The following is a 24,851-nucleotide window of genomic DNA, read 5'->3' as shown; positions in this document are numbered from 1 at the left end:
GCAGTGTGGTGAAGAGGAAGAGAAACCTTTAAGTATTCAGGAGTGGCATGACTCAGAAGAAGAAGCCAGCAACATGAGTCCAAGACACTGTGAAAGCGACTGCCACTGTCTCAGCAACAGGAGCACTGTATTTGTCATTAGCTGTGGTTTGGAGCTAGGATTCCTTGCGTTTGCTTTATATAGTTCAGGGATGTAGAACCTCAGCCTGGGGTCCCAATCCAGCCCTCCAGGGCTCCCCAAATGGCCACGCCCCCTCCCCCTGGCCCCACCCCCTTTCCTGACAACCCATTGTTGGGTGGTTTCCCAGCTTTGGTGTAGTTTGTTCTCCATTCTAAAAGGGTGAAGTGCTTCTCCTAAGGTTTAGTTCCTGGCAGTACGAGCTATTAAGCTAAAATGTGCCTCGCTCGCACACCACTGGAAGGCGGCCCCTAAGAGCATCTCCGGAATGACATTCGACCCTTAAGCTGAAAGAGGTTCAATGCCCCTGATATCGTTCTATTTGTTAATTTTGCTACCTATTGAAAATCCTAAACTTAAATAAATATCATGATTTGTTTGTTCTTCTCCTGTGGGATTGAAATCTGCCTCTCCTCATCCTGGTTATCGAAATCTGAGGCATTACTTTTAGTTTGTTCGATTTGTTTAAAGAACTGGTGTTTTAAAGCTTTGTCTGAAACTGATTCAATTTGCAGCAACCATCAAAAGGAGTCAATAAATTAGCTTTCTCTCTCAATTTCCAGGTTCCATAATGAACGCGGCACGGAGGTCAGCCAGAGTGGATTCAGAGGTGACGGAGTCCCAGATGGAGCCGTCCATCAATGCCACCGAGATGCCCACCAAGGAGAATGTTTTTTCTGACATGAAAGACAAATTCATGAACAAACTGGGAAAGCTGCCAAGTAAGGAGAGTTGGGCTATTGGCTGTTACTGATCCCAGATTTCAGACTGGGGAGTAGGTCAGATTGAAATGGATTGAGAGGGTATCAGATATTATCCAAATGTTGCCTAATTTGTTGAGTCAAATATGGTGGCATTTCTTGGCACTGAATTAGGTTTGGTTTAAATGTTAGCACAGCAGACACACAGAGCTGCATTCCATAATTCCGTCCAACAAAACAAAACCACAGAATGTGCTACTGAAATATCCTCTTTCCTTCTTATTTTTTTAAAAATACAAGTCTCTAGTCTGCATGAAGCTCTGCTTGAAAAACACATGGTTTAGGTCTGGTCAAATCCCTGAAGCCAATGGGGGTGAGAAAATAAGTGTTCCAGAGGGGTTAGGGCTAGGGCTTGAGGGCTCTATGTAGATCCTTGCCCTGACAACCATGTCTAGAAGGTCTGGAATAAATTATGTAAAAGTATACAAATTTGCTTTATACAAGTTGCAGACTCAGGTTTTTCTTTGCACAGAATTCCAGTTATTGGCACACAGTTTTGATGGGGTTTAGTATAATGGCCACAAAGCATGCACTCCATTTTCCCCTTCCTTGTTACACCTGTGGATGCCCTTGTAACAGTCCAGATGACCATTTTTCCTCCTTAGACTAATCAGCAGAGCTCTGAGATGTATAATCCACAGAGAGATTTTTCAGGCAGACTTTGATGGGATTAGGTGACTCTGGAGAAAGAAGCTGGAGTTTAGATGTGAAGGAAGAAATTGGAGAAGGAGTGGATTTTCACCCCATATATGCCAGTGACACAAAAGTGGGAGGGATTGCAAAGGCTTGTGAGGATCGTGTCATGTGAATAAAGGGCTTGGCAGGTTCTTAGATGGACTTAGGGAAATAGTGAAACAGGCACGAACGTACAGTGATGGAGTATTGGCAAAGCATTTCACCCATCTTCACTGCTAAGTTTACACTTCAATCATAGTCATTCTTACTGGTGTGTCCTATAGGTGGGTCCTGTTGAACTCAATGAAATTTAGGTTTGTCCAGTAGGACAGTGGTATTAGAGGACCAAAAGCAAAAGTAGCTTAATTAGAACCAATTAAAATATCACAAAGTAGTGAGCAAGCTTTCAAGATCACCAGAGTTCTTCCAGCTGGATGTTAAACAAAAATATAAAAACAAAAAACAGAGAGTGGGAGATAGAAAAGATGTTGCTGAGCATGAGGAAGAAGTCTACAGACTGCAACAGTTTTAAGATGGAATTGACTGATTGCAGACCTGGTTTAAATAAGACAGAGCCTAGTGCAAAAAATAAAAACAAAAAAAGATCTCAGGGTGTAGCAAGGAATGCTGGGACAAAAAAAGCAATGGATGCCACCACATTCCCATAAAAAAATAGAAGTCAGCAATTATTTGGATCTGTCTTGAGCATTCAGAGGAACACGTGGTTCCCTTGTAAGGGAGAGAACAGAAGTAAAGAAAAATGCAGCAGTTTTAAATTGACATAGCTAGAGGTTAATTTGAGGTGGTGCACGAAGTGTAGAGTCAACAGAAGCTACATTTGCTAATGTTGCGTAGTAGCTGGAGGGGACTTTTCTCCCATAGGTAAAGTCCTTTTGGTATCACATGATGAGATTTCCAGAGGTATACATAACCCAGAGGGAGTTCTTGTTTCTAAAGGAACAGTGTGGTTACCCTGTCCCTGTGGTAACCTCTCTGGTGAAGTTTGAACCTTATAGCCACACAGGAAGTGCTGATGACATGGTCATGATCCATGCAAACTAGGGATGGGTGTGTGTGGGGGGGGGGGAATGCGTTCAGTTCACAATTTAATATGAACTGGCCTAACTCGAACTTCCCAAACTAATATGCAACCCGAAACGCAACTATCTTTCATTTTTCACACTTCTCCGAATTTTGTTCTCTGATCAAAGAAATGTGTACATTAGACAGAACTGCATACATAAATGTAAGCATTAGGGGAAATAGCACACAACAAGGCATGTATGAGGGGCGGAGGGCCAATTCACTTTTTGAGAAGCTCTTGGAGAAGCATTCCAGTAGTGGGTAATGCCAATGCGAAAGGGGCAGGCCCAAAGGCCAAAGCGGGGAGGGCAGAACTGCAAGGGGCAGGCCCAAAGGCCAAAGCGGGGAGGACAGAACTGCAAGGGGCAGGCCCAAAGGCAAAAGCAGGGAGGGCAGAACTGCAACATCGCCAGCATCTTGTAACTTCCAGTCACTAAGTCTTCGGAGGTGCATGCCAGCTTTTTAGAAAGACTGAGAAACCGCCAGGGGTGGGGCCAGTGGAAGGGGGCTCGGGCATCTTCGGAACCCAAAAGGGCCAAATTGGGACCCTGGGCATTTGGCCCCAGGCCTGAGGTCATCCCATTCCGTCCGTCCCCCCCCCCCATAGTAGGGGAAAATGCCTGCAAAACACCCTACTGTACAAATACACACATTTACAATCTGAGTAAAGGATTTCTGCACACACACTGGAGGTGTTTGCAAATGTCTGGTTTAAATCTCCACTCAGACAATAACTTGCTGACTTCCCTTAGGTGAGCCCCTATCTCATCCTCCTCTTGCCCTCAGCAGTAAGGGGATGATAATAATGCTGGTCTACTTGACAGGTCTGTTGTTAAGATTCCCAATCTGACATGATTTGAAGTGGTTAGGGGAAAAGCATTACATAAATACTAAATCTTGTGACAATCAACAGTTGCTCTGGCCCAAAATCAGCTCCTCCTTTCTGTTCTGCTCCACTCCAGTACCGCCCTGGGCTTTGGCCACCATTCTCATTGTCGCTGGCCTCCTACTTCTCTGCTGCTGCTTCTGTGCCTGTAAAAAATGCTGCGGCAGGAAGAAGAAAGGGAAGAAAGGCAAGGACAAAGTGAAGGCCCAGATCAATATGAAGGAAGTGAAGGAACTTGGCAAGAGCTACATTGATAAGGTGAGTAGCTGGCAGCTTCCCCAAATGGCACCATGCAAGGCAATTTCCTTCCTAAAAGTATCCCAAGATTGCATGATTACAACCATACATCTATATACATAGTAGGGATGTCAGAGAAATCCACAATGGAATCAAATGAGTTTGGATTTCTATGAATCCAACCCATCAGAGCCTGTTTGTTTGATATTGATCAACACAGCTTCCTGCATTTTTGGACTGTCCTTGGACTGTCATGATGAGAACCTGCACTTGAAAATTGACCACTGCGTTTCTCCAGCATGCGGGCTCGCTCTAGCTTATGGGGCTGGGTGGGATGAGCTGTCTTGAGCTGTGATTAGCTGAAGCAGCTAGGTGCCTAATCTCCTTTCACTCCTGAAGCAGCTGGCCTGTGACCTTGGGATGCTGACCTTGGGTCCAGGATGGGAATAGGAGAGGCTGGTGGCTCTGATGTCAGTGGGGTAGTGAATCTGCTCTGGTTTCATTCAAAACCAGTCAGAACTCTAAAGGAGCCATTCAGGCATCCTAGAGGAGATAGTGAAGGGGGACGTTCCACAGGAGAGGAACTTGGGAGGGATTTTTCATATATATTTGCTGGCTTCAAGGGCCAGAGCTTTCAGCAGCTCGAATGTTCTGTTACGTACTACTTCAAAATGGAATATTACACCACTTGTTCCAAGCACTGGTTGCATCCTCCTGCCAGGCCCAGCTTTGTCTGCAAGCCCAGCCCAAGGCCTCTTGCTGCCTGAGCCGAGAGACAAAATGTGCCACGAGGCCTCACAGCAGTTTGCGCAGATCTCGCGAGAACGTGCAGTGCTCTCGCGGGAGTTCACATAGGTCTGCCAGTAGCTCCACGGCTGCCTCTTCTGGCCGTGCGCAATGAGAGGAGAGTGCGGGCAGCCGCTCCAGAGAGCCCCGCCAGCCACACTTTCAGTGCCACGGGCAGAGAGCAGCTGGCGGGGCTTTCCAGAGCAAGCGCTGGCGGCGGCGGCAATGGCAGCAGGCCCCCCTGGCGGGGCAGGGAAGGGAGCGATGCAGCGCAATGTGACACTCATCCAACTCTGCCATCTGGGTGCCTCACCCTGCTTCATGGTAGGCCAGCCCTGTGTGCTTGCTTCTGTGCCTCCATAATATTTGATCAACCTGTATATCAAGAACCTGATCGACCTATGCACTTAAGAATGGGAAATGGGGAGCAGATAATGTTGTGTTACATATATCACTTTTCTGTCTTGGATCCTAATGGCTTCCTCATTGGCTGCTATGGCCGCTTCCTTCCTTCCAGGTGCAGCCTGAGGTAGAGGATTTGGACCCATCCCTGCTGCAGGAGCCCAAAGAAGGGAAGCCCCAGGAGAAGCTGGGGAAACTGCAGTACTCACTTGACTATGACTTCCAGAGCATGCAGGTGGGCATAGTGAATGCTTGCTCCATCTCACGTTGATGCAGCCTGGCCTCCCTGCTCTTATCCATTTAGGATGGCCACTCACACCTTGCCAAAAAAGCAGAAACGCATTAAAAAAATTCAGAGGACATAAAGACACAGAACAGCATAAAATGTGCATACTTTCATTTAAATTTATAGATGCAAATGTAGGAAAAACAGTCAGTAAAAACAAGACCTGGAGCTGACTGTGGCTCAGATCATGAGTTTCTTATTGCAAAATTTCAGCTTAAATTGAAGAATGTAGGGAAAACCACTAAACCATTCAGGTATGACCTAAATCATATCCCTTATGAATATACAGTGGAGGTGATGAATAGATTTAAGGGATTAGACCTGATAGACAGAGTGCCTGAGGAACTATGGACGGAGGTCCGTAACATTGTTCAGGAGGCAGCAACGAAATCCATCCCAAAGAAAAAGAAATGCAAGAAAGCCAAGTGGCTGTCTGATGAGGCTTTACAAGTAGCTGAGGAAAGAAGGGAAGCGAAAAGCAAGGGAGAAAGGGGAAGAGATACCCAACTGAATGCAGAGTTCCAGAGAATAGCAAGGAGAAACAAGAAGGCCTTCTTAAATGAACAATGCAAAGAAATCGAGGAAAACAATAGAATGGGAAAGACTAGAGATCTCTTCAAGAAAATCGGAGATCTCAAGGTAACGTTTTGTGCAAAGACGGGCATGATAAAGGACAAAGAAGGCAGGGACCTAACAGAAGCAGATGAGATTAAGAAGAGGTGGAAAGAATACACAGAAGAACTATACAGGGAAGATCTGAATGTCCCTGATAGCCATGATAGTGTGGTCACTGAACTTGAGCCGGACATCCTCGAGAGTGAAGTCAAGTGGGCCTTAGGAAGCATTACTAACAACAAAGCTAGCGGAGATGACAGTATTCCACCTGAGCTATTTAAGATCCTAAAAGATGATGCTGTTAAAGTGCTGTACTCCATATGCCAACAAATTTGGAACACTCAACAGTGGCCACAAGACTGGAAAAGGTCAGTTTACATTCCAATTCCAAAGAAGGGCAATGCCAAAGAGTGTTCAAACTACTGTACAGTTGCGGTCATTTCACATGCCAGCAAGGGTATGCTCAAAGTCCTACAAGCTAGGCTTCAGCAGTATGTGAACCGAGAACTACCGGAATTACAAGCAGGGTTTCGAAGAGGCAGAGGAACTAGAGATCAAATTGCCAACATTCGCTGGATCATGGAGAAAGCAAGAGAATTCCAGAAAAACTTCTATTTCTGCTTCATTGACTATGCTAAAGCCTTTGATTGTGTGGATCACAACAAACTGTGGCAAATTCTTAAAGATATGGGAGTACCAGACCACCTTACCTGTCTCCTGAGAAACCTGTACGAGGGTCAAGAAGCAACAGTAAAAACCGGACATGGAACAACCGATTGGTTCAAAATTGGGAAAGGAGTACGACAAGGCTGTATACTGTTGCCCTGCTTATTTAATTTATATGCAGAGTACATCATGAGAAACGCCAGGTTGGATGAATCACAGGTCAGAATTAAGATTGCTGGGAGAATTGTCAACAACCTCAGATACACAGACGATACCACCCTAATGGCAGAAAGCGAAGAGGATCTAAAGCGCCTCTTGTTGAGGGTGAAAGAGGAGAGTGCAAAAGCTGGTTTGAAACTCAGCATTAAAAAAACTAAGATCATGGCATCTGGACCCATCACTTCCTGGCATATAGAAGGGGAAGAAATGGAAGCAGTGACGGATTTTATTTTCTTGGGCTCCAAGATCACCGCAGACGGTGACTGTAGCCATGAAATTAAAAGACGCCTGCTCCTTGGGAGGAAAGCTATGGCAAACCTAGACAGCATAGTAAGAAGCAGAGACATCACCTTGCCGACAAAGATTCATATAATCAAAGCTATGGTTTTCCCAGTAGCAACGTATGGCTGTGAAAGCTGGACTATAAGGAAGGCTGAGCACCGAAGAATTGATGCTTTCGAACTGTGGTGTTGGAGAAGACCCTTACGAGTGCCCTGGACTACAAGGAGGTCAAATCAGTCAATCCTAAAGGAAATCAACCCTGAGTGCTCATTGGAAGGACAGATACTGAAGCTGAAGCTCAAATATTTTGGCCCCCTAATGTGAAGAGAAAAGCCACTGGAAAAGTCACTGATGCTGGGAAAGATTGAAGGCAAAAGGAGAAGGGGACGGCAGAGGATGAGATGGCTAAATAGCCTCACCGATGCAATGAATGTGAACTTCAGCACACTCCGGGAAAGAGCAGAGGACAGGAAGGCCTGGCGTGCTATGGTCCATGGGGTCACGAAAAGTCAGACACGATTGAACGACTGAACAACAAATGTAGGAATCATTACTTTATTTTAAATAGAAATATAATACATCTCAACATAGTTAGGAAAACTGCGACCAGGTGACCTATGTTCCTGTTCAGTCTGCTGTCCAGGTGTTAACTGGCCCTTCAAATAGAGGGCTATCCTCTGTAATGTAGGACACACAGCCACCCTACATCCATTACGTTGCACTCCCATCCTGGACCCTGTCTCCATGACAATAGAAGGAGAAGTGAAGGGAAGCTTACCTGGATTTTTTCAAGGAATTGTCTTTGGTACGCTTTGGTCCATGCAGGGCTCCATGAGCAAGTGCACTGCTCCAGTCTAAGTCACTTTGCAGAACATACTTCTGGGTGGGGTGGGGAGATTGGAGTAAACATAATCAGACTGGCAGGGGCTGTTCAACCGATAAGAAAGCCTCCCCCCTCACTGTCCAGGCTCTCCTTTTTCCTTCCCCTGATTCACCCGTAAAGTGATAGATGGAAGCTTAGCCTCATTGACCACAATGGGAGTTACTTCTGAGGAGACCCCTTCCCCAAGCTATGCCCGAGTCTGCCAATTGTTTTTTATTTCTCCCCCTCTAAAACCACCATCTCACTTTGTTACTATTGCACAATAGTGCTAATGTGCAATAGTGACACAGTGAGAGATAGGAGGCATAGCTGTTGCTAGACAAATGTGTGATAGTGACCTAGTGACATTAAAAAACCCTTTGTAAATGTGATTTTTAAACCTTCCTTTCTGGATGGGTCATTTCTTTCATGTCTCTATGCCTCTATCACGCATTTGCTTTATCACTCAAGTGCTCTACTGCGCAATTGTGCAATAGTGCAATTGTGTGATAGAGGCATAGAGACATTAAAGAAATCACCCATCCAGAAAGGAAGAAGTTAAAAAAATCACACCTACAAAGGGGTTTTCAATGTCACTATCATGCATTTGTCCAGCAATAGCTATGCCCCCGAATAATGGCATAGTGAGGTAGTGAGATACGGGATGTAGGTATTTCTGGACAAATGTGAGATACTGACATATTGAGATAGCGAGATGGGGGTAGGTGTAGGTACTGCTGACAAAAGCGCTATTTCAGTTTAACACTTTAATTTTTTGAAAGAAGTTAGAGGCTACCCGGAGCACACCTATTCTTTGCGGGGATGGCCACCAGAGTTTAGTGGTAGGCAAGGTGAAGTAAATGCCGTGAGGTAGTGCAGAACTCTGACAGCCCTGAAATGGCAGAAACAGCGGGGAAACACAGGCGGGGAAAACACTGGGGAAACACTCCTTGACTGGGGTTGGAGAGGTGAAAGACACACCCCTGGGCAGGGCTGTCATGCTGGAGTAAATGTGGAGGGTGGTGCACAGTACAACAGAAGCGCAGACAACCTGAATTAAAACAATCGGACTAAAAGTAGTCCCAGAAGAACCAGTTTTTCAGCACAAAACTCCAGAGTGGCTGCAAGACGACCACAACGTCATGTATCCTTAACGATGTCCAAACGCAGCCAGCTTAGAGTAAGTCACTTGTGGAGACCCCCCCCCCCCCCCGAGAAGTTAAGAGTCCTCCCATCCTGTGCTCTCTCGATTGCTTTCAGTGGTGACTGAAAATAATTCTGTAGGTATGCACAGGGAGGAGCCACGGCTCAGTAGCAGCAAAGCACAGGCTTTGTATACAAAAAGTCCTGAATTCCATCTCCAGTGTGCAAAGGTTTCTGGGTAACCTAGCCAGGAAAGATCCCTTTCTGCCTGAGACCATGGGTGCTTTCAGACAGAAGGCTCCTAGCACTATCAGTCAAAAGGGTTTGTGTAGCAATTCTGTCTTTTCCTCCATAATGGATTTCCTATGGCAAGAAAAAAAAAGATGGAAGAAACAGTGGGAAAACAGGGAAGGCTTACAAGTGGAAGATGACAATATCTTGATGTCCACCCCCAACCCCCTGCCCCATAAAACGCCATGAATGAGGTAGGGTGATTGCAGGTTAAAAGACTGCAGGTCTGAAAGCATCCCTTGGAAAACTGCTGCCAACCTGATGTAGAGAGAGTAATACTTACTGGGCTGGATGGGCCAAAGGTCAGACTCCTTGTAAGGCAGCTTCCTATGTTCCAAATGTTTTCATTTTAAACCCTTTTCCCCAGCTGGTGGTGGGCATTATACAAGCCGCTGACCTCCCAGCGCTGGATATCGGGGGCACCTCTGATCCTTACGTCAAAGTCTTCCTGCTCCCAGAGAAGAAGAAGAAATATGAGACCAAAGTCCATCGCAAAACCCTCAACCCCACGTTCAATGAGTCATTCACCTTTAAGGTAAGTTCCCCATCTGTCCCCCTCTTTCATCTTGGCCAAAGGTCCAGAGATGCACCCCGCACAGGACCAGCCCTACCATAAAGCAGAGCAAGGCAACTGCCTCAGGTGGCAGACGCTGGGGGGCAGCAGTGGCAGCCCCCTGGATAGTCCTCCTGAGTACCCCCTGCCCCAGCCATTCCCCTCTGTTGCAGGATAGCAGTGTGTATGCCACATGGCTTGTCCTGCACCTCCTAAAATTGCTGCCCTCTGGTGCAATGGGGGACACTGTCCCATCACCAGTGTTGAAGTAAAAAAATTCAGCTGCCAGCCCAGTTTGCTTCTTTATGGAGAACTGGAAGAGGGACTCCATCTTGTACTTTGCCTCAGGCAGCAAAATGTCTTAGACCAGGACTCTGACCATGAATTTCTTCCCCATCCATCCTATCACCTTTCTATTTAGCTCTGGTTTCTCTCCATCCTTTATGGATCTGCCTCCCTCCGTCTCACACCTCTAAGGGAGGGATTGTAGCTGAGTGGCAAAGGACGTGCATTGCATGCAGAAGGCTCCAGGTTCAATCCCCGGCACGTCCAGGCAGGGGTGGACAAATTCCTGCCACATCCAGTCTGTTTCGACAACACTGGGCTAGATGGACCAAGTATAAGGCAGCTTCCAATGTTCCTAGTCCCCTGCTATCTATAGGTCCACAGGTTCATCCGTCACCGTTGTGTTTGACACTTAGGTTCCCTACTCAGAACTGGGGGGCAAGACCCTCGTCATGTCTGTCTATGACTTTGACCGCTTCTCCAAGCATGATGCCATTGGTGAGATCCGTATCCCCATGAACACTGTGGACCTGGCACACGTGATCGAGGAGTGGCGGGACCTGCAGTCGGCTGAGAAGGAAGAGGTAGGGACTGTATTTCACAGGCCATGGCATCTAATGGAAACCCCATTTGAACTTCACACTGGAGAGCCTTGAAATATGACCATAGCCATGTGGGGGAACCACTTTTCTGTGAGCAGCTGCCACGTGGGTGGGGTCATGTTTGAACAACCCCACTGCAAGAGCAGGAGACTGTCATGTGGGTCCTGATGACAGAAACAGCATCCCACGGGGTAAGGGGCGCCAATTCTGTGTGAATTCTGTGTACAAGAGGACTCTATCACAGGGGTGTTGAACCTCTTTCATCCGATGTGCCAAATTCTATGTCAGTGAAGCTCTTGGGGACCGCATTCCAGAGGTGGGTGGGGCCAAAGGCAAAAGAGGTGGGGCCAAAACTACCAGCACATTTTAGCTTGAAGCGCTCACTGCTAAGCCTTGGAAGAGGCATTTCATCCTTTTAGAATGGAGAGAAAACTGCACAAAAGCCAGGAAACCACCAAACAATCGATAGTCAGGCCCTCTCATGCTCTCTCTTTCTTCCCCAAAGTGGGGTTCAGCTCTAGAAGCTTCCATCCCAGCTCTGAATTAGCCCTGCTTTTCTTCCTGCAGCATGAGAAGCTGGGAGACATTTGCTTTTCGCTCCGGTATGTCCCTACAGCTGGGAAGCTGACAGTTATTGTGCTAGAAGCCAAAAACCTGAAAAAGATGGATGTGGGAGGCCTTTCAGGTAGGAACTCACCATCATGGTAAACTAAGGGTCAAACTACATTAAATATGTCATGTGCCAATGACAGTCTCTTTTTTACTCTCAGGTAAGCATGCGGGCTCAGGCTCATTGCACATGTGTAGGGGAAGCTTTTTTTTCTTCCAGCCCCTGCAACAGGATTCAGAAAACAAGTGGCTGGGAGGGAAAGTTTAACATAGGACCTACCTGTACACAGTGGTCCTAATCTGGACCACTTACTTGTGAGTAACTAAGAGAGGGTCAGGTGCATGTTATATATTTAACACATCATTAACGGACTGTTTGTTTCCTAGCTGCTCCCTTTAGACACTCCATTCTCCTGTCCTCTAGTCTCTGATTTCACCTTTCTCTGGGTGTAGAACAGCAGGGCTGGGCATAATGGGAGCTTTAGTTCAACATGTCTGAAGGCTGCGGGAGGCTGGCATACAACATACTGCTGCCATGAGAGGATGTAAGAGAGTGGGAACATTTAAATATGCAGCCCCCAAAGGGGTATGTTTTCTCTGTGTGTGGAGGAGTTATGGAGGAAAACAGGATAAGGAAGTAGGAGAGAATGAGCCACTGAGATAGGGCGGGAGGACTGAGAGAAAATAAAGAAAATGGCCTAGGGCAGGAGACCAGCAAAGTCCACTGCCCAGGGCTAGCCCAAAATTTTTTGCCACCTGAGGCAAAGGATAAGATGGTGCCTCCCACTGCCGCAATTCCACATACAGAAGCAAACTGGACTGGCAGTTGTGTTTTTAGTTCATTTAGTTCATTCTTATTGATGGGACAATGGCAGCAGGCTAGTTTAGGGGGTGCAAGATAGACCCTGTAGCACACACAGCTCTGTCCTCCAACAGAGAGGAAAGGCCATGGGGGGCTCAGGAGGAACAGCCATGGGGGTGCCAATGCTGCCCACCCCACAGCATCTGCCGCCTAAGGCGGTTGCCTTGCTCTGCCTAATGGTAGGGCTGGGCTTGCCACTGGTGTTGCCCATATAGCCTACCCTGCTGCTCAGGTTTCTGCTAGCTCTCCAATCACCATGTTCTTAAAGGAGAACCAATGAGGCAATCCCTTTCCTTTGGACCAGTTGGTTTTCAAAATGCAGGATAGAACCACTGAAGTTACACAGAATTCTTTCTCAGGCCAGCTGTTTAAGAAAAGCTTTAAAAATAGGGAAGTTAAGCTGGCCATGAAAATGTACTTTGGTTGGCAGAAGAAACACATTCACATCTATTTTCTCCTTTGTTTTTGTGCCCCCAAAATGCCTTTAACATTACAGTTCATTAGTGGGGGAGCTGGGAACATGGAGTAACCATAATGCATTCTCTAGTATAATGTAACCCCATGATTCTAATCTCTCTCTCTCTCCTCCCATTTCAGATCCGTACGTTAAAATCCATCTCATGCAGGGAGGGAAACGTATCAAGAAGAAGAAAACAACTATCAAGAAAAATACACTGAATCCCTATTACAATGAGTCCTTCAGTTTTGAGGTGCCTTTCGAACAAATCCAGGTAAGCCTTCACCCTGCCATTTCACTCTAAAGCAGCCAATTCTGAACCAGAGGTGTGAGAATTGGGTCTGGTTATTTCCACACATATTTTTCCCTCTGCCAAAAAGTGGCACTGCATGTTCAGAACACTTTGCCACAAAAATGGATTTTGCAAAGGATGTTTCTCAGTTGTTCGTCTGCATGTTAGTTTGTAGATTTGTTTGAACCCAAGCTAGCGTGTATTAGGCAGATGAGCTTGCTGTTCCACATTGCATCAACCTATTTTTTCATTACTCTTTCACATACAGATTGCGGACTAGTTTGCTATTATGCCTGCTGCTGAGCTAAAGTGAATTCTTCCCCATTCTGAGCAAACCACACAGAACTGACTGTAAAACCAGGGTGGCCGGCCCACAGGCCTATCATCCAGCTCACCAGCTTCCCTGCCTTATCTCCTATCACTGGTTGGAGTTTCACTGCTCCCCCACCCACACTGCATACAGATGTTTTAAAAGCCTCTGTTAGTGCCAGTGGAGGCTTTCTTAAAGTCTAATTGCAGCGCAGGGGGCATTTTCGGGGGAGGGGGGCTGCTGGGGACAGCTGCAGTGTAAAATGACAAGTTGCCCCCCAAAATTGCAGATGACTTTTGAAAAACTCTTGCTGTATTCAAAACACTTATCTGCAAATATAAATATGTGATTTTCATTCCGAAAAATATATATTTTTAAAGACATATTCATTGCATCCCTAATAAGCCCCTATGACACAGGAGGGCAAGCTCCAGCCCTAATCTGGCCCGCGGAGGCTTGGGCTCCCTACAGGGGCACTGTCCCCTCCCCTGCCAAAGCCCTGCTCCCTGGCCTGGAGGCTACCGAGGGCTTGGGAGGAGGTGGGGACTAGGGCATCCCCTTGTTACCTCTGATCACAGATACCAAGGGAATTTGGGAACGGATCATCTGCCTGCAGGAGCTCCTGCAAGCGGCAGAGGAGTAAGTTTGGCTCATCCTTTGGCCTCCCCATAGAGTTTGCTAGTTCTGGATTATGAGCCAGGCTTTCTTAGAGGATCAAGGTCCCCCATAATTGCAATGCTTTGTAAAGCTCCAGGCTTTGAGGGACTGGGAAGACAGAGCATCATCAATGGCAGGTGTGTCCCATCCTCCCTATCAGTCATCATTTCTTAAACTTTGCTTAGCTTCCATCTGATAATAAGCATCAAATTCTTTGGTGGCTGGCCTGGACCTGGGAACTCTGATCATTGCAAAGCCGTGGGGAGAGGTGTGGATTTCAGTGGAGAAATCATGGGCAAGAAGCATGTGTTCCATCCTTTTCCCATCTGCCAATGTTCTCCTCCGACCTGCTTCCTGCATGAGCTTTTCCCCTGCAAAGCGGCAAATGTGCATTTGGAGCCCAGCTGGAGAAAGAGAGGAATGGAAGGGAGGGATTGTAGGTGGGAGATGGTGGGTGGGAGACGGGTTACGTCTATACCTACCTATTGCTTTTCTGCTGATCATTCCTCTTCTCCTTTTTCAGAAAGTCCAGGTTGTCCTGACTGTCCTGGATTATGACAAACTAGGCAAAAATGAAGCCATCGGGAAGATCTTTGTGGGCTGTAATGCCACTGGCGCTGAGCTCCGCCATTGGTCTGACATGCTGGCCAATCCCCGGAGACCAATTGCTCAGTGGCACACTCTGCAACCCGAAGAAGAGGTGGATGCAGCTGTCGGCATAAAGACCTCTTGATGGCCTTTTCCTGTTGGCCGAATTACCCGGCAACAGTTTCACCTCCCATCCAGAGCGAATGGGAGTGTGTGGGTGAGGCGCCCCTGAAAATGCGTGTGTGTGGTGGTGGTGGAGATAGCCTGTGAGCCTGTCTCTTCCTTCAGAGCCATTTCCTATTGCAAAAAAAAAAAAAATCTCCAAGAGAAAAAAAATCTTCTGTTTTTTATCCACTGTGTGAAAAAGGAAGGAAGCTTACATAATAGTTGAAGTTAAGTGAGAGATTTACTATAGGTTTACTATGAGGCTTACTATACAACAACTAGTGCAGGTTTATATATTTAGGTTTTAGATTTGAATTGTGCATTTGAAACCTAAGCCTTATGGGCAGACAGGCTTACTTTTTGACAAAAACAATCTTTAGATTATTGGATATTATTTTACCATGCCACATTTGGGAAACAGGCCTCAAATAAACCTACTGTTGATCCCTGTTTAAAACCTTCGGTTATATTATAGGTTCACTATAAGTTTCTTGAAAGGATACCATTTCATAAACATTTTGGATACCATACTATGGTGCCGTGTTTGAAAACTAAACCTTATATGGAAATCTATTGTAAACAATATCTACAAATGTGTTTAAAATAGGTTTACTAAAGAGTTGCAACAAACTCTGTTCTCTGATTACGTTGACTGTCCAGTTTTGGAGACTGTATTATAAATACTGCTTTAGACAACTAGATCTTAGGTGAAAACACCCCAGAAATCTTTTAAAACCTAGTTTGGAAATAGGTTTTCCACAGCTTGATAATGGCTTTAAATTATGACTAAGACTGCAATCTCTACCCATTTACCTGGGAGTAAGTCTCAATGGCACTTACTTCTGAGTGAACATGTATAGGATTGCACTGTAAAATAGCTTTACAGTTTTTGGTCACTGTGTTATGAAATTCTTAAAATTTCAGCCTCCTTAGCAGTTGACGCTGCCTAAAACAGGACTGGGTCAGAACAAGATTGTAAAACATGTTGTATGTAGGCATTATATATAAAACTCTAGTAAATGTGTTGTAATATATCCTAATGATTTTATTGCAAAATGTTCACATATTCATCTGACATATAAAACTAGCCATCTTCTGCAGAATTTCTGCGGGATGTTTAGCATATATTTGGAACAGGAGTTCCCCCCCATAGATTACCGCAGTTTTCTGGATTTTGATCTTAAAGCCTAGTAGAGTGTTAAGCATCAGCCAATGTATTAAGCTGTTCGTATATAGTTTATCCTACTTTATAGCGACTTAAGTTGGAGTTTTATAACAGTTTTGGCATAACCATTGACCAGTTTTGCAGCAAATGCTTTACAACATATTTATGAAATGTTTGATATGGGTATTATAGAAATTTTGCTATAAGCTTTATGTAGACAGGTTAAATACATATTTCCTAGTGATTTACCACCCAACTTGTAATAATTTTGCTATGTTAAAATATGTTTACATTTTTACTACAAGCTTATGACCGGTTTATTATACAACTGTAACGGGTTTACTATTTGTTAGCAAGCAGTTTGACACATTTTATAAATGAAAAAAGCATTTATTAAGATGTTTACTTTAGGGTTTACAGTTCGTTTATAATGGTTTTACATAGGCTGAAACATGTGTACAACATCTTTGCTATGGCAATGTTATAAGATCAACTGGTTTTACAACAAATATTCTGTATTTTTACAAAATTGTCTAAAACCCAATTATATGCCAGGTAACTTGTTTAGCAAGTAAATGTATGGCAAGAATTTATTTTATAGGATTGCCAGCCATTTTCAGCAGAGCTGAAATTAAGGTGAAGAATTAATTTCAAACATCAACAATTTGGGCTTGTAATCCTGAATTTAAATATTTGTCTTCAGATCTCAAGAATCAAATTTGAAATCTGAATTATGGGCACAATCCTGTGGCATTTTGCTCATGTATATGCCTGCTTTTGTGCTGACAGTGAGTGTGTATTGGGGATAATACTTGATTTTTATTCCAGAATTCCATTTTCTGTCACCAAGTTCCAGGTTAGACCATAAGAAAGACAATCCTTAAAATGTATGCCATATTTCAAATTCGGGGGGGGGGGGGGTCTGATTAGAACTTTTGATATTGATACTGAGAATTTTTCCTGATTTTTGTAACATTTGACAATACATCATTTCTGATCTCATTTACAATACGTTTACCATAGGGTTTGTATCTAACATAAATTTGAGATTCAACTAAGTATTGAATATTGGACTTTGTCCACTGAACTCAGAGACAAATGAGCCTTAAGGGTTGTAGATATCATTCTCAGTCTTGTGATCTGCAGATGAGGTCCAGTTTTCAGAGGAAAGCACCATCCATATTTGGGCCAAGAAAGCAATTATTGTAATAGACAGGTTCATCTGCAAACATACCTTTTGCTGATTAGCAAAAAGACTAGGTATAGAACATTCTTGATTTCTCAGTCAATTAACCTGGTCCTGGACTACACCATTTGCCATAGAATTACTTCTATACCATAGAATTGCAATTCTCTGTAGCCCCGTCTGCTATTTTTTCCAACTGAGGCAAGATGGCCAGCTTCAGCTTCCTGGTTTTAACTGGAGAAGAACCTGCTGTTGTTAGTCAGAGTTAATGCATCTCAAATTGTTAATCTCCTTGGGGAGGCAAATCAGTATTATGTTTTTGAAATATATTTTAAAATAAGGACAACTGAGGGGAAAGGATCTTGTAGTGCAATCCTATACATGTCTACTCATAAGTAAATCCCAGTGACTTCAATGGGGCTTACTCCCAGGTAAGCAGGTATAGGAGTACAGCCTTAGTCACTTCCTGTTCTAGGAAGAGATTTTAGGAAGAGAAGAAGAAGGAAGAGATTTTAGGAAGGGCTCTGGAGGAGAAAAATATTCTGCTGGCTTTGTTCTGCATTGGCTATGAAGGTCCAGGATCTTCTCTCACACGCTGTAGAGTGGTACCAGTTTCCATTTCAGTCAGGTGCCAGGGAGAGCTATGTAGGCTGTAGCAGCATTGGGTTGGGAGAAGCCATAGGGGAACCTTAAAAAGCTGCTGCTATGTTGAGATGTAATAAATCTATACAAATCTGTCCACAAAATTACTTACTCCTGAGTAACAGGGTATTTCAGAGAAGCATGTAAAGCTACTATGTAAAAAAAAAAAATGGCCTGGAAGTTTGCCAGAGTGCTTGGAAGGACAGCAGAAGGCCCTGCTTCCACACCCTAGGTCCACAATCTGCAATATGTCCACAAAATTCCTTGGGAATTTGGGAATTCCCACATCAATCTCTCCAAGCCAATTTTCACATTATTTTCACCTCAGATTTTATAGAGGTGAGAGTTGTGCATTTGCAATTCAGTGGAGGAAACATGTCAAACGGTACCACATGGATGTCACTCGCAATCAGACACACGCCCTCTGCTATCTTCAGGTCTGGCTGTGGACGAGATGTGTTGTTTATTCCAAGTTCAAAGTTTAAGGAAAATTGGATTTAAAATGGGATCATAACTCCTAGCAATGTTCCTGGTGGACAGTTGGGTTTAGCAGGTGGGAGTAAAGGCAACTTGGAACAAGGCTTTTCAGCTTCTCTTTCAGGCTTGAGTAGATCTAGTAATGATGAGTCATATAAGTGAGGCTCACTGCACAGAGCTAAGTGAAAAATTTGGAACTGATTTCCCTCCAAAACAGGAGACGATACACATTGAGGACCTCAAAAATAAGGCTCTCATAAAGTATTAGCATCTTAGACCCTGTTTTTAAATGGATCACATTCATTTTATCCATGAATGGAAATGCATAACAGTAACACATAGTAACACCTTATTTGTACAAACTGGAGTAATTTCACCTCCTAACAGAACTGTTGATCCAATGTCAGTTTTGTGACCAGTGAAATTTTGTTTTTTTTACTAATAGCTTCCTGTGGAGATGCAGAAATCAATCTCCTACCGTGCTGTGGAGAGGAATTCAAAAATGAAACCAAAAAGAAAACAGACAGACCAATAAAAAGACTAGGCCAAGATTGGTTGCCCATAAGGGGCACAGTGGCCATTTTGTTTTGTTGCTAGTGTGACTTCGTAGTTGCAGTGTTGATAGAATTGCACATTCACCCCCACCTGATTTCAATTTAGAGCATCCCCTGCTCCATTGACCTCCTCAGATTAATCTTGCTTCCAACCAAACCCCACATCTCTTTTATTTTCAATTGTTAGTGTCAGAGAGATGAGAATCATTCAAGGTGGTGGTCGCTGAACCACAAGGAGATGCTGTTTAATATGTCACACTAATAGTTGTTCATTTCAGGTAGCTGAAATGCCACCATTCATTTTCCTTTCCCCCACAGTCCCAAGGTGCTTCCAGATGGAGGTTCCTAGTGCTACCAATCAAAAGGCATTGTGCAGCTATTCTGTCATTTCCTCCTTAACATTTTTTCTGGTACAAAAAACAGACAAGAAGCAGTGGGACAACACAGGAGGGTAACAAATTGAAGACAATATCATATGGACCCCCCATGAAATTCTGTAAATAACGCAGGGCAATTGCACAATAAAAGCCTCATCTGGAAGCACCCCTTGATAACTGATGAGTAGACCAAGGAGGTGAGTCTTTAATATTTTTGGCATGGAATTATTGGTTATAGTGCTGTGCTGCTGTATTTCCATCCACTATACCCTGTTTACAAATCACCCTTTCCCTTAACATCCAAACTCTACATTTTGGCATCAGCAAGCATGTAGGTGCCTAGGTCAACATGTCCAGCATTAAAAATAGGCCACCTCCAAGTTTTGAGGAGTCGTGTAAGTGTAATGATTGAAGGGATTGTGTAAAGTGCAGAAGGCTTTGTAACTTTGGTGTGTGTTGTTTCTAATCTTCAGTCCTCCGAACCACCCCCTTTAGCGGTGCTGTCCTTTGAAAGCCGCCTCCACTCCCCTTTTGAAACCCATTTTAATATTGATGTATTTGACCAAACAGTACTCTTGTCGGTTAATAAATAAGAGATCTCTATATTTCAAATGTGTTGCTTCTCATTGTCTTTGCTTAGAGCTATAATGGGGCGGGGGTACCAGCGAGCTTGGCTGGATAACATACAAATCCTGCTATGGAGCAATTTGTGAAAAAAGGAGTTACTTCTCATGGACTCCAGTGCTTTACTACTAGTATTCTCAAAGGTGAATTAGTGGCGATTCCATTCCACTAACTCCAATCCGTAATTATTTCCTATTTACTCTAAACTGAGAGCCATGGATTTGCAGTTGAGGAGAAGCTGGCCAGTGTTAATCTGAGTGGATTGAATGGGTATGCAAAATTAAAATGATTTTTGCTTGGCCAAGAGTTGGCCATTAAAAAAGAAATCTTGTCCATGTTGTAACACTGATGAGGGACTAAGGAACATATTAGTTTCCATGAATTCATTCCAAGGTGAGTGAAGAAAAATAATCCATCCCTTTAGTCATGATGGAATGAATCATTCCTGGTTTACATTAGAATGGAAATAACTAACCACGTTGGTCCCATTAGAGTTACTCCTGCCTTACACTGCACTAAATGAGAGACCTAAGTCTTGACCCAAAGTACTATGCATTTAGCTGTGACCTTTTCCAACAATGAACAGGGAGGAAATGCCGTTTGTTTCCAAAGAGGCTGTTGAACACTCATTCTGGCAGTTATTTATTACACACAGTGAGTTCCTAACTTGTGATAATCCCAGCCTGGGGCAGGAGCACTTGTGAAGCAAGTTAGAGCCACCTGTCAGAACAGCCTGTGTAAAACCCAGGGGAGAGACCTGCCAACCCTGAACTGCACAGGCTGCTGCATTAAATATCTTTTGGCCTTGGCAAATCCCTCCCAATCCCAGAGTAAAAAGGGGCTTTATGATACAAGGATAAAGAGCTCTCTCATTCCTGTAGATTTAATTTGAGACAATTGCAGAGGGGAACAAAGAGAATCAGAATGAGGAAAAAAGGGAAGTGTATGTGTTGATGGTGGGGGCTAGATAGATGGGGATGAAGTGACGAACAAGGGATATAGAGAGTCAATGCAGATAGGTAAACTATGTTGTTGTTCAGTCGTGTCCAACTCTTTGTGACCCCATGGACCATAGCACGCCAGGCCTTCCTGTCCTCTGCTCTCTCCCGGAGTGTGCACAAGTTCATATTCATTGCATCGCTGATGCTATCTAGCCATCTCATCCTCTGCCGTCCCCTTCTCCTTTTGCCTTCAGTCTTTCCCAGCATCAGGGTCTTTTCCAGTGACTTTTCTCTTCACATTAGGTGGCCAAAATATTTGAGCTTCAGTTTCAGTATCTGTCCTTCCAATGAGCACTCAGGGTTGATTTCCTTTAGGATTGACTGATTTGACCTCCTTGCAGTCCAGGGGACTCATAAGAGTCTTCTCCAGCACCACAGTTTGAAAGCATCAATTCTTCAGCACTCAGCCTTCCTTATAGTCCAGCTCTCACAGCCATATGTTACTACTGGGAAAACCATAGCTTTGATTATACAAATCTTTGTCGGCAAGGTGATGTCTCTGCTTCTTACTATGCTGTCTAGGTTTGCCATAGCTTTCCTCCCAAGGAGCAAGCGTCTTTTAATTTCTTGGCTACAGTCACCGTCTGCGATGATCTTGGAGCCCAAGAAAATAAAATCCGTCACTGCTTCCATTTCTTCCCCTTCTATAGGCCAGGAAGTGATGGGGCCAGATGCCATGATCTTAGTTTTTTTAATGCTGAGTTTCAAACCAGCTTTTGAACTCTCCTCTTTCACCCTCAACAAGAGGCTCTTGAGATCCTCTTCGCTTTCTGCCATTAGGGTGGTATCATCTGCGTATCTGAGGTTGTTGATCATTCTCCCAGCAATCTTAATTCCGACCTGTGATTCATCCAGCCCAGCATTTCTCATGATGTATTCTGCATATACGTTAAATAAACAGGGCGACAATATGCAGCCTTGTCATACTCCTTTCCCAATTTTGAACCAATCGGTTGTTCCAGGTCTGGTTCTAACTGTTGCTTCTTGACCCTCGTACAGGTTTCTCAAAAGACAGGTAAGGTGGTCTGGTACTCCCATCTCTTTAAGAATTTGCCAGAGTTTGTTGTGATCCACAATGTAGAAAGGTAATGGTTAGAGCCAGTGTGATGTAGTGGTTAGACTGTACTTAGCTACAAAGCCCTAGAGATCACAGTTGGGCAATAGCTTTATTAAGACCAACCAAAATGCCACAAAGTGTGCAAGGTTTCTCCAGAACTCTAAATCAGGCTACGTGGTAGAAAAAGCTAGGGATGGGGGTGGGGGACAGAAAAGTCCAAAAATTTGGTCAGATGTGGCCTTGAGGTCCGAAGTTTAGAGCCAGTTTCAAAATGGAGATTTGCAGACAGAGCAAATCACTGGTAAGTGTTGCTGCTACCAGATTACACATAGCAGTGCATTCTGGGAGGAGAAACAATGGTTGATCTCCATTTCTGAAAACATAAAGTCCGGCTGAACCCAGAGCTGTCTCTTGCCTTTTATATTAGCAAAATCGGAGATTAAGATTAACTTTAGGTGGTCCACGAGGTAAATAAAAGTAAATTGAAGCCAAATTCTGAGTCTTACCTAGTGGTTGGAGGGTTCCAACTTTGGATTCATCCAAGGCAAAAGACAGATCTGAGTTGCAGGTATAATATGTTAGCTGCAAAACCAACTACCTTTCAGCATTTTGAAGTGCAGGTGCTCAGCATGAGAGTCCCAAAGAGAGTCAAAAAATGCAAACAGCTACCTTGAGCCATATCAACAAACCAGTTTCTAGCAGTTTTCATCTCGACCAGGAGCAGGTCTTTTGTTATGCAACTCCCAAGCACTTTTTTTTAAGTTAATTATTTTATATTTTATTATCTGTATGTGTGACTCATAATTCTTGTGAACTGCCTAGACAGCTTTGTCTACTGGGTGATATAGAATTGAAATTAAATAAAGAATTGTAAAGTTAAGGGGTAAGCCAAGCCCCCAAAATATTTTATGTTAAAAGGAACAATATATTGATGTTGGGAAAATTCACCCCCCCCCCCCCCCAGTAAGGATTGCAGCTGAGCTCAGAGGGAACTGGAAAAGGGTGTGTGTGGCAGATGATGTCAGTGTTCCTGCTAATTAAAAAAAAGTGTCAGCACTACGTCCCTGGCTGTACTACACCACTACCTTTCATCCTCTCTCACCTCACAGTGGTTTGCGAGGGCATATCATCCTCATCTCTTTGGAGGAAAGGTAGGATAAACATGAACTAAATAAAGAATGGATGTTAAATCCGTTTCTGTTATCTATTTACTTTCAAAAGCAGTTGTTCCTATGATCTTTTGTTTGATCCTTGCACCTTTAACTCCAGTGTGACAGACACAAGTCCAACAGATGAAGCTCTGCCTGGCCTGGAGGATGCAGTGATGAGATTTTTGCCTGTCATGTACATGTTACCAGAAAGGTGACAATCCTATTGTAAGCAATGTGGGCCCTGTGGTTTATGGGGCTTGTATCAGAATGGGATAATGGAGGATGAGTGAGTAAAATGGGGAGTGGTCCCTGGGTAGTAGTGGAGGAGTGGTTGGGTAATAGGAGTTAGGAGGTACTTGGGGAAACAGCAGCATTTTAATGGTTAGGGTGCTTCTGTGGCTCATAACACTTGAAAAGAATTTCTAATTTGTTGCCATAGGGACACTGAAATGGTCTAATTATCAGCAGTGGTTTGATGTCCATATGGCCATCCATATATTACTGTTTATATGCTGCATATGTTACACTTCAAGATTGTTGTATATTAATCGTTGCTGTTTTGCATTTAAATTGTATTTGTTTCTTAATGACATACATTGTTATGATCTGCAACTTCAAAAATGAACATTCGAATCCCTTTTTAGTGGTGGTGGAGGTAGCAAGGGATACATGATCTGCCAGAATGTGGCTTGCCAATTAACCAGAAAAAAAGTGCCCTACTCTGCTCCTGTGCTTTTAACAGCTGCTTGATCTGCAGACATTTGCTATTTTAGTATGTGAGCCACCCTGGCAGTTCTGTACGGAAGAACTGTCTATAAATATGCTAAATTAATAAAATCAGCAGGTGGTAATGTTTATATCCATGTTGCAGAAGGCTTGCCATGCTGATTTCTGCAGATCTAGCTGCTATTAAAGCCACGGGAGCAAACCAGGGACCACTCCTCATTTTGATAATTCATCCCCCATTATCCCATTCCAATACAAGCCCCATAAACCACAGGACCCACATGGCTTATAAGAGGATTGTCACCTTTCCGGTAACATGTGCATGATAGACAAAAAGGCAGAGGAGCAAACCAGGCCAGTTTTTTGCAGGTCGGTTGGTAACCCTAGTCACAAGATACAGGAAGCCAGACATTGCAAAGGCTGCTATCCTTAGTCATAATTGTTAATAGGATGGATGACTATAAAGCAGCCTTCCCCAGCCTGGTACCCTCCAGCTGTGTTGGACTACAACTCCTCTTTTCAGCATGCAACTCCTTTGCTGAGGGAACTGTACTGCCTGCCTATTTGCTACTGGCCCAGGTTTAAGGTTTTGGTGCTAGTGGTCTTGAACAATTTGGGGCCAGGATACCTGAGAGAGCACCTTCTCCCTTACCAACCACTGTGACTGAGGTCATCAGACAGCATGCTCCTGGTGGTGCCACGTGGCCCAATGGCCCGACTGGAGTCCACCTGGAGAAGACCCCTCAATGTGGTGCCCCCCTTTGTTTGGAACTCCTCTCCCTGACGTCAGGCAGGCGCAAACACAGTGTTGCCTCCAGCGCCTCATGAAAACACTTCTGTTCCAGGAAGCGTTCCTAACTGACCAGCCGAGGTTTTTCTTGGCATTCTGCTTTGAAAAAGAATAATTTAATATGGTGTTTTAATCTTTTAATGTTTGTACTATTTTACCTCTTATGTTTACCACTCCAGAATCTATTTTAGATGCGGAGCAGTCACGAAGAGTCGGACACGACTGAACAACAACAAGTATACAAACGTTGTAGATAAATAACTCCCATAATCCCCCAGTCAGTTAGCTTGGGGATTATGGGAGTTGTAGTCCAACATATCTGGCAGTGGGGGGTTGGGGGAAGGCTCTGT

General features: G+C 44.3%; 1 protein-coding gene across 1 annotated transcript; it reads left to right on the top strand.

The window, feature by feature from the left end:
• Positions 1-748: 748 nt before the first annotated feature.
• SYT5 (synaptotagmin 5) lies at positions 749-14,731 on the top strand. The gene is made up of 8 exons (XM_084808456.1): positions 749-899; positions 3,659-3,840; positions 5,123-5,242; positions 9,739-9,906; positions 10,626-10,793; positions 11,379-11,496; positions 12,880-13,013; positions 14,522-14,731. Exons 1-8 carry the CDS (start codon positions 749-751, stop codon positions 14,729-14,731), a joined length of 1,251 nt encoding a protein of 416 aa, XP_084664582.1.
• Positions 14,732-24,851: the final 10,120 nt, after the last annotated feature.

The sequence above is a fragment of the Heloderma suspectum genome, chromosome 6 (assembly GCF_057233095.1).
Source record: "Heloderma suspectum isolate Gila_16-S chromosome 6, 16-S_ref, whole genome shotgun sequence".
Classification (NCBI taxonomy): Eukaryota; Metazoa; Chordata; class Lepidosauria; order Squamata; family Helodermatidae; genus Heloderma; species Heloderma suspectum.
Note: the sequence above shows the minus strand (reverse complement) of the source record. Positions and strands in the feature narration are given on the sequence as shown.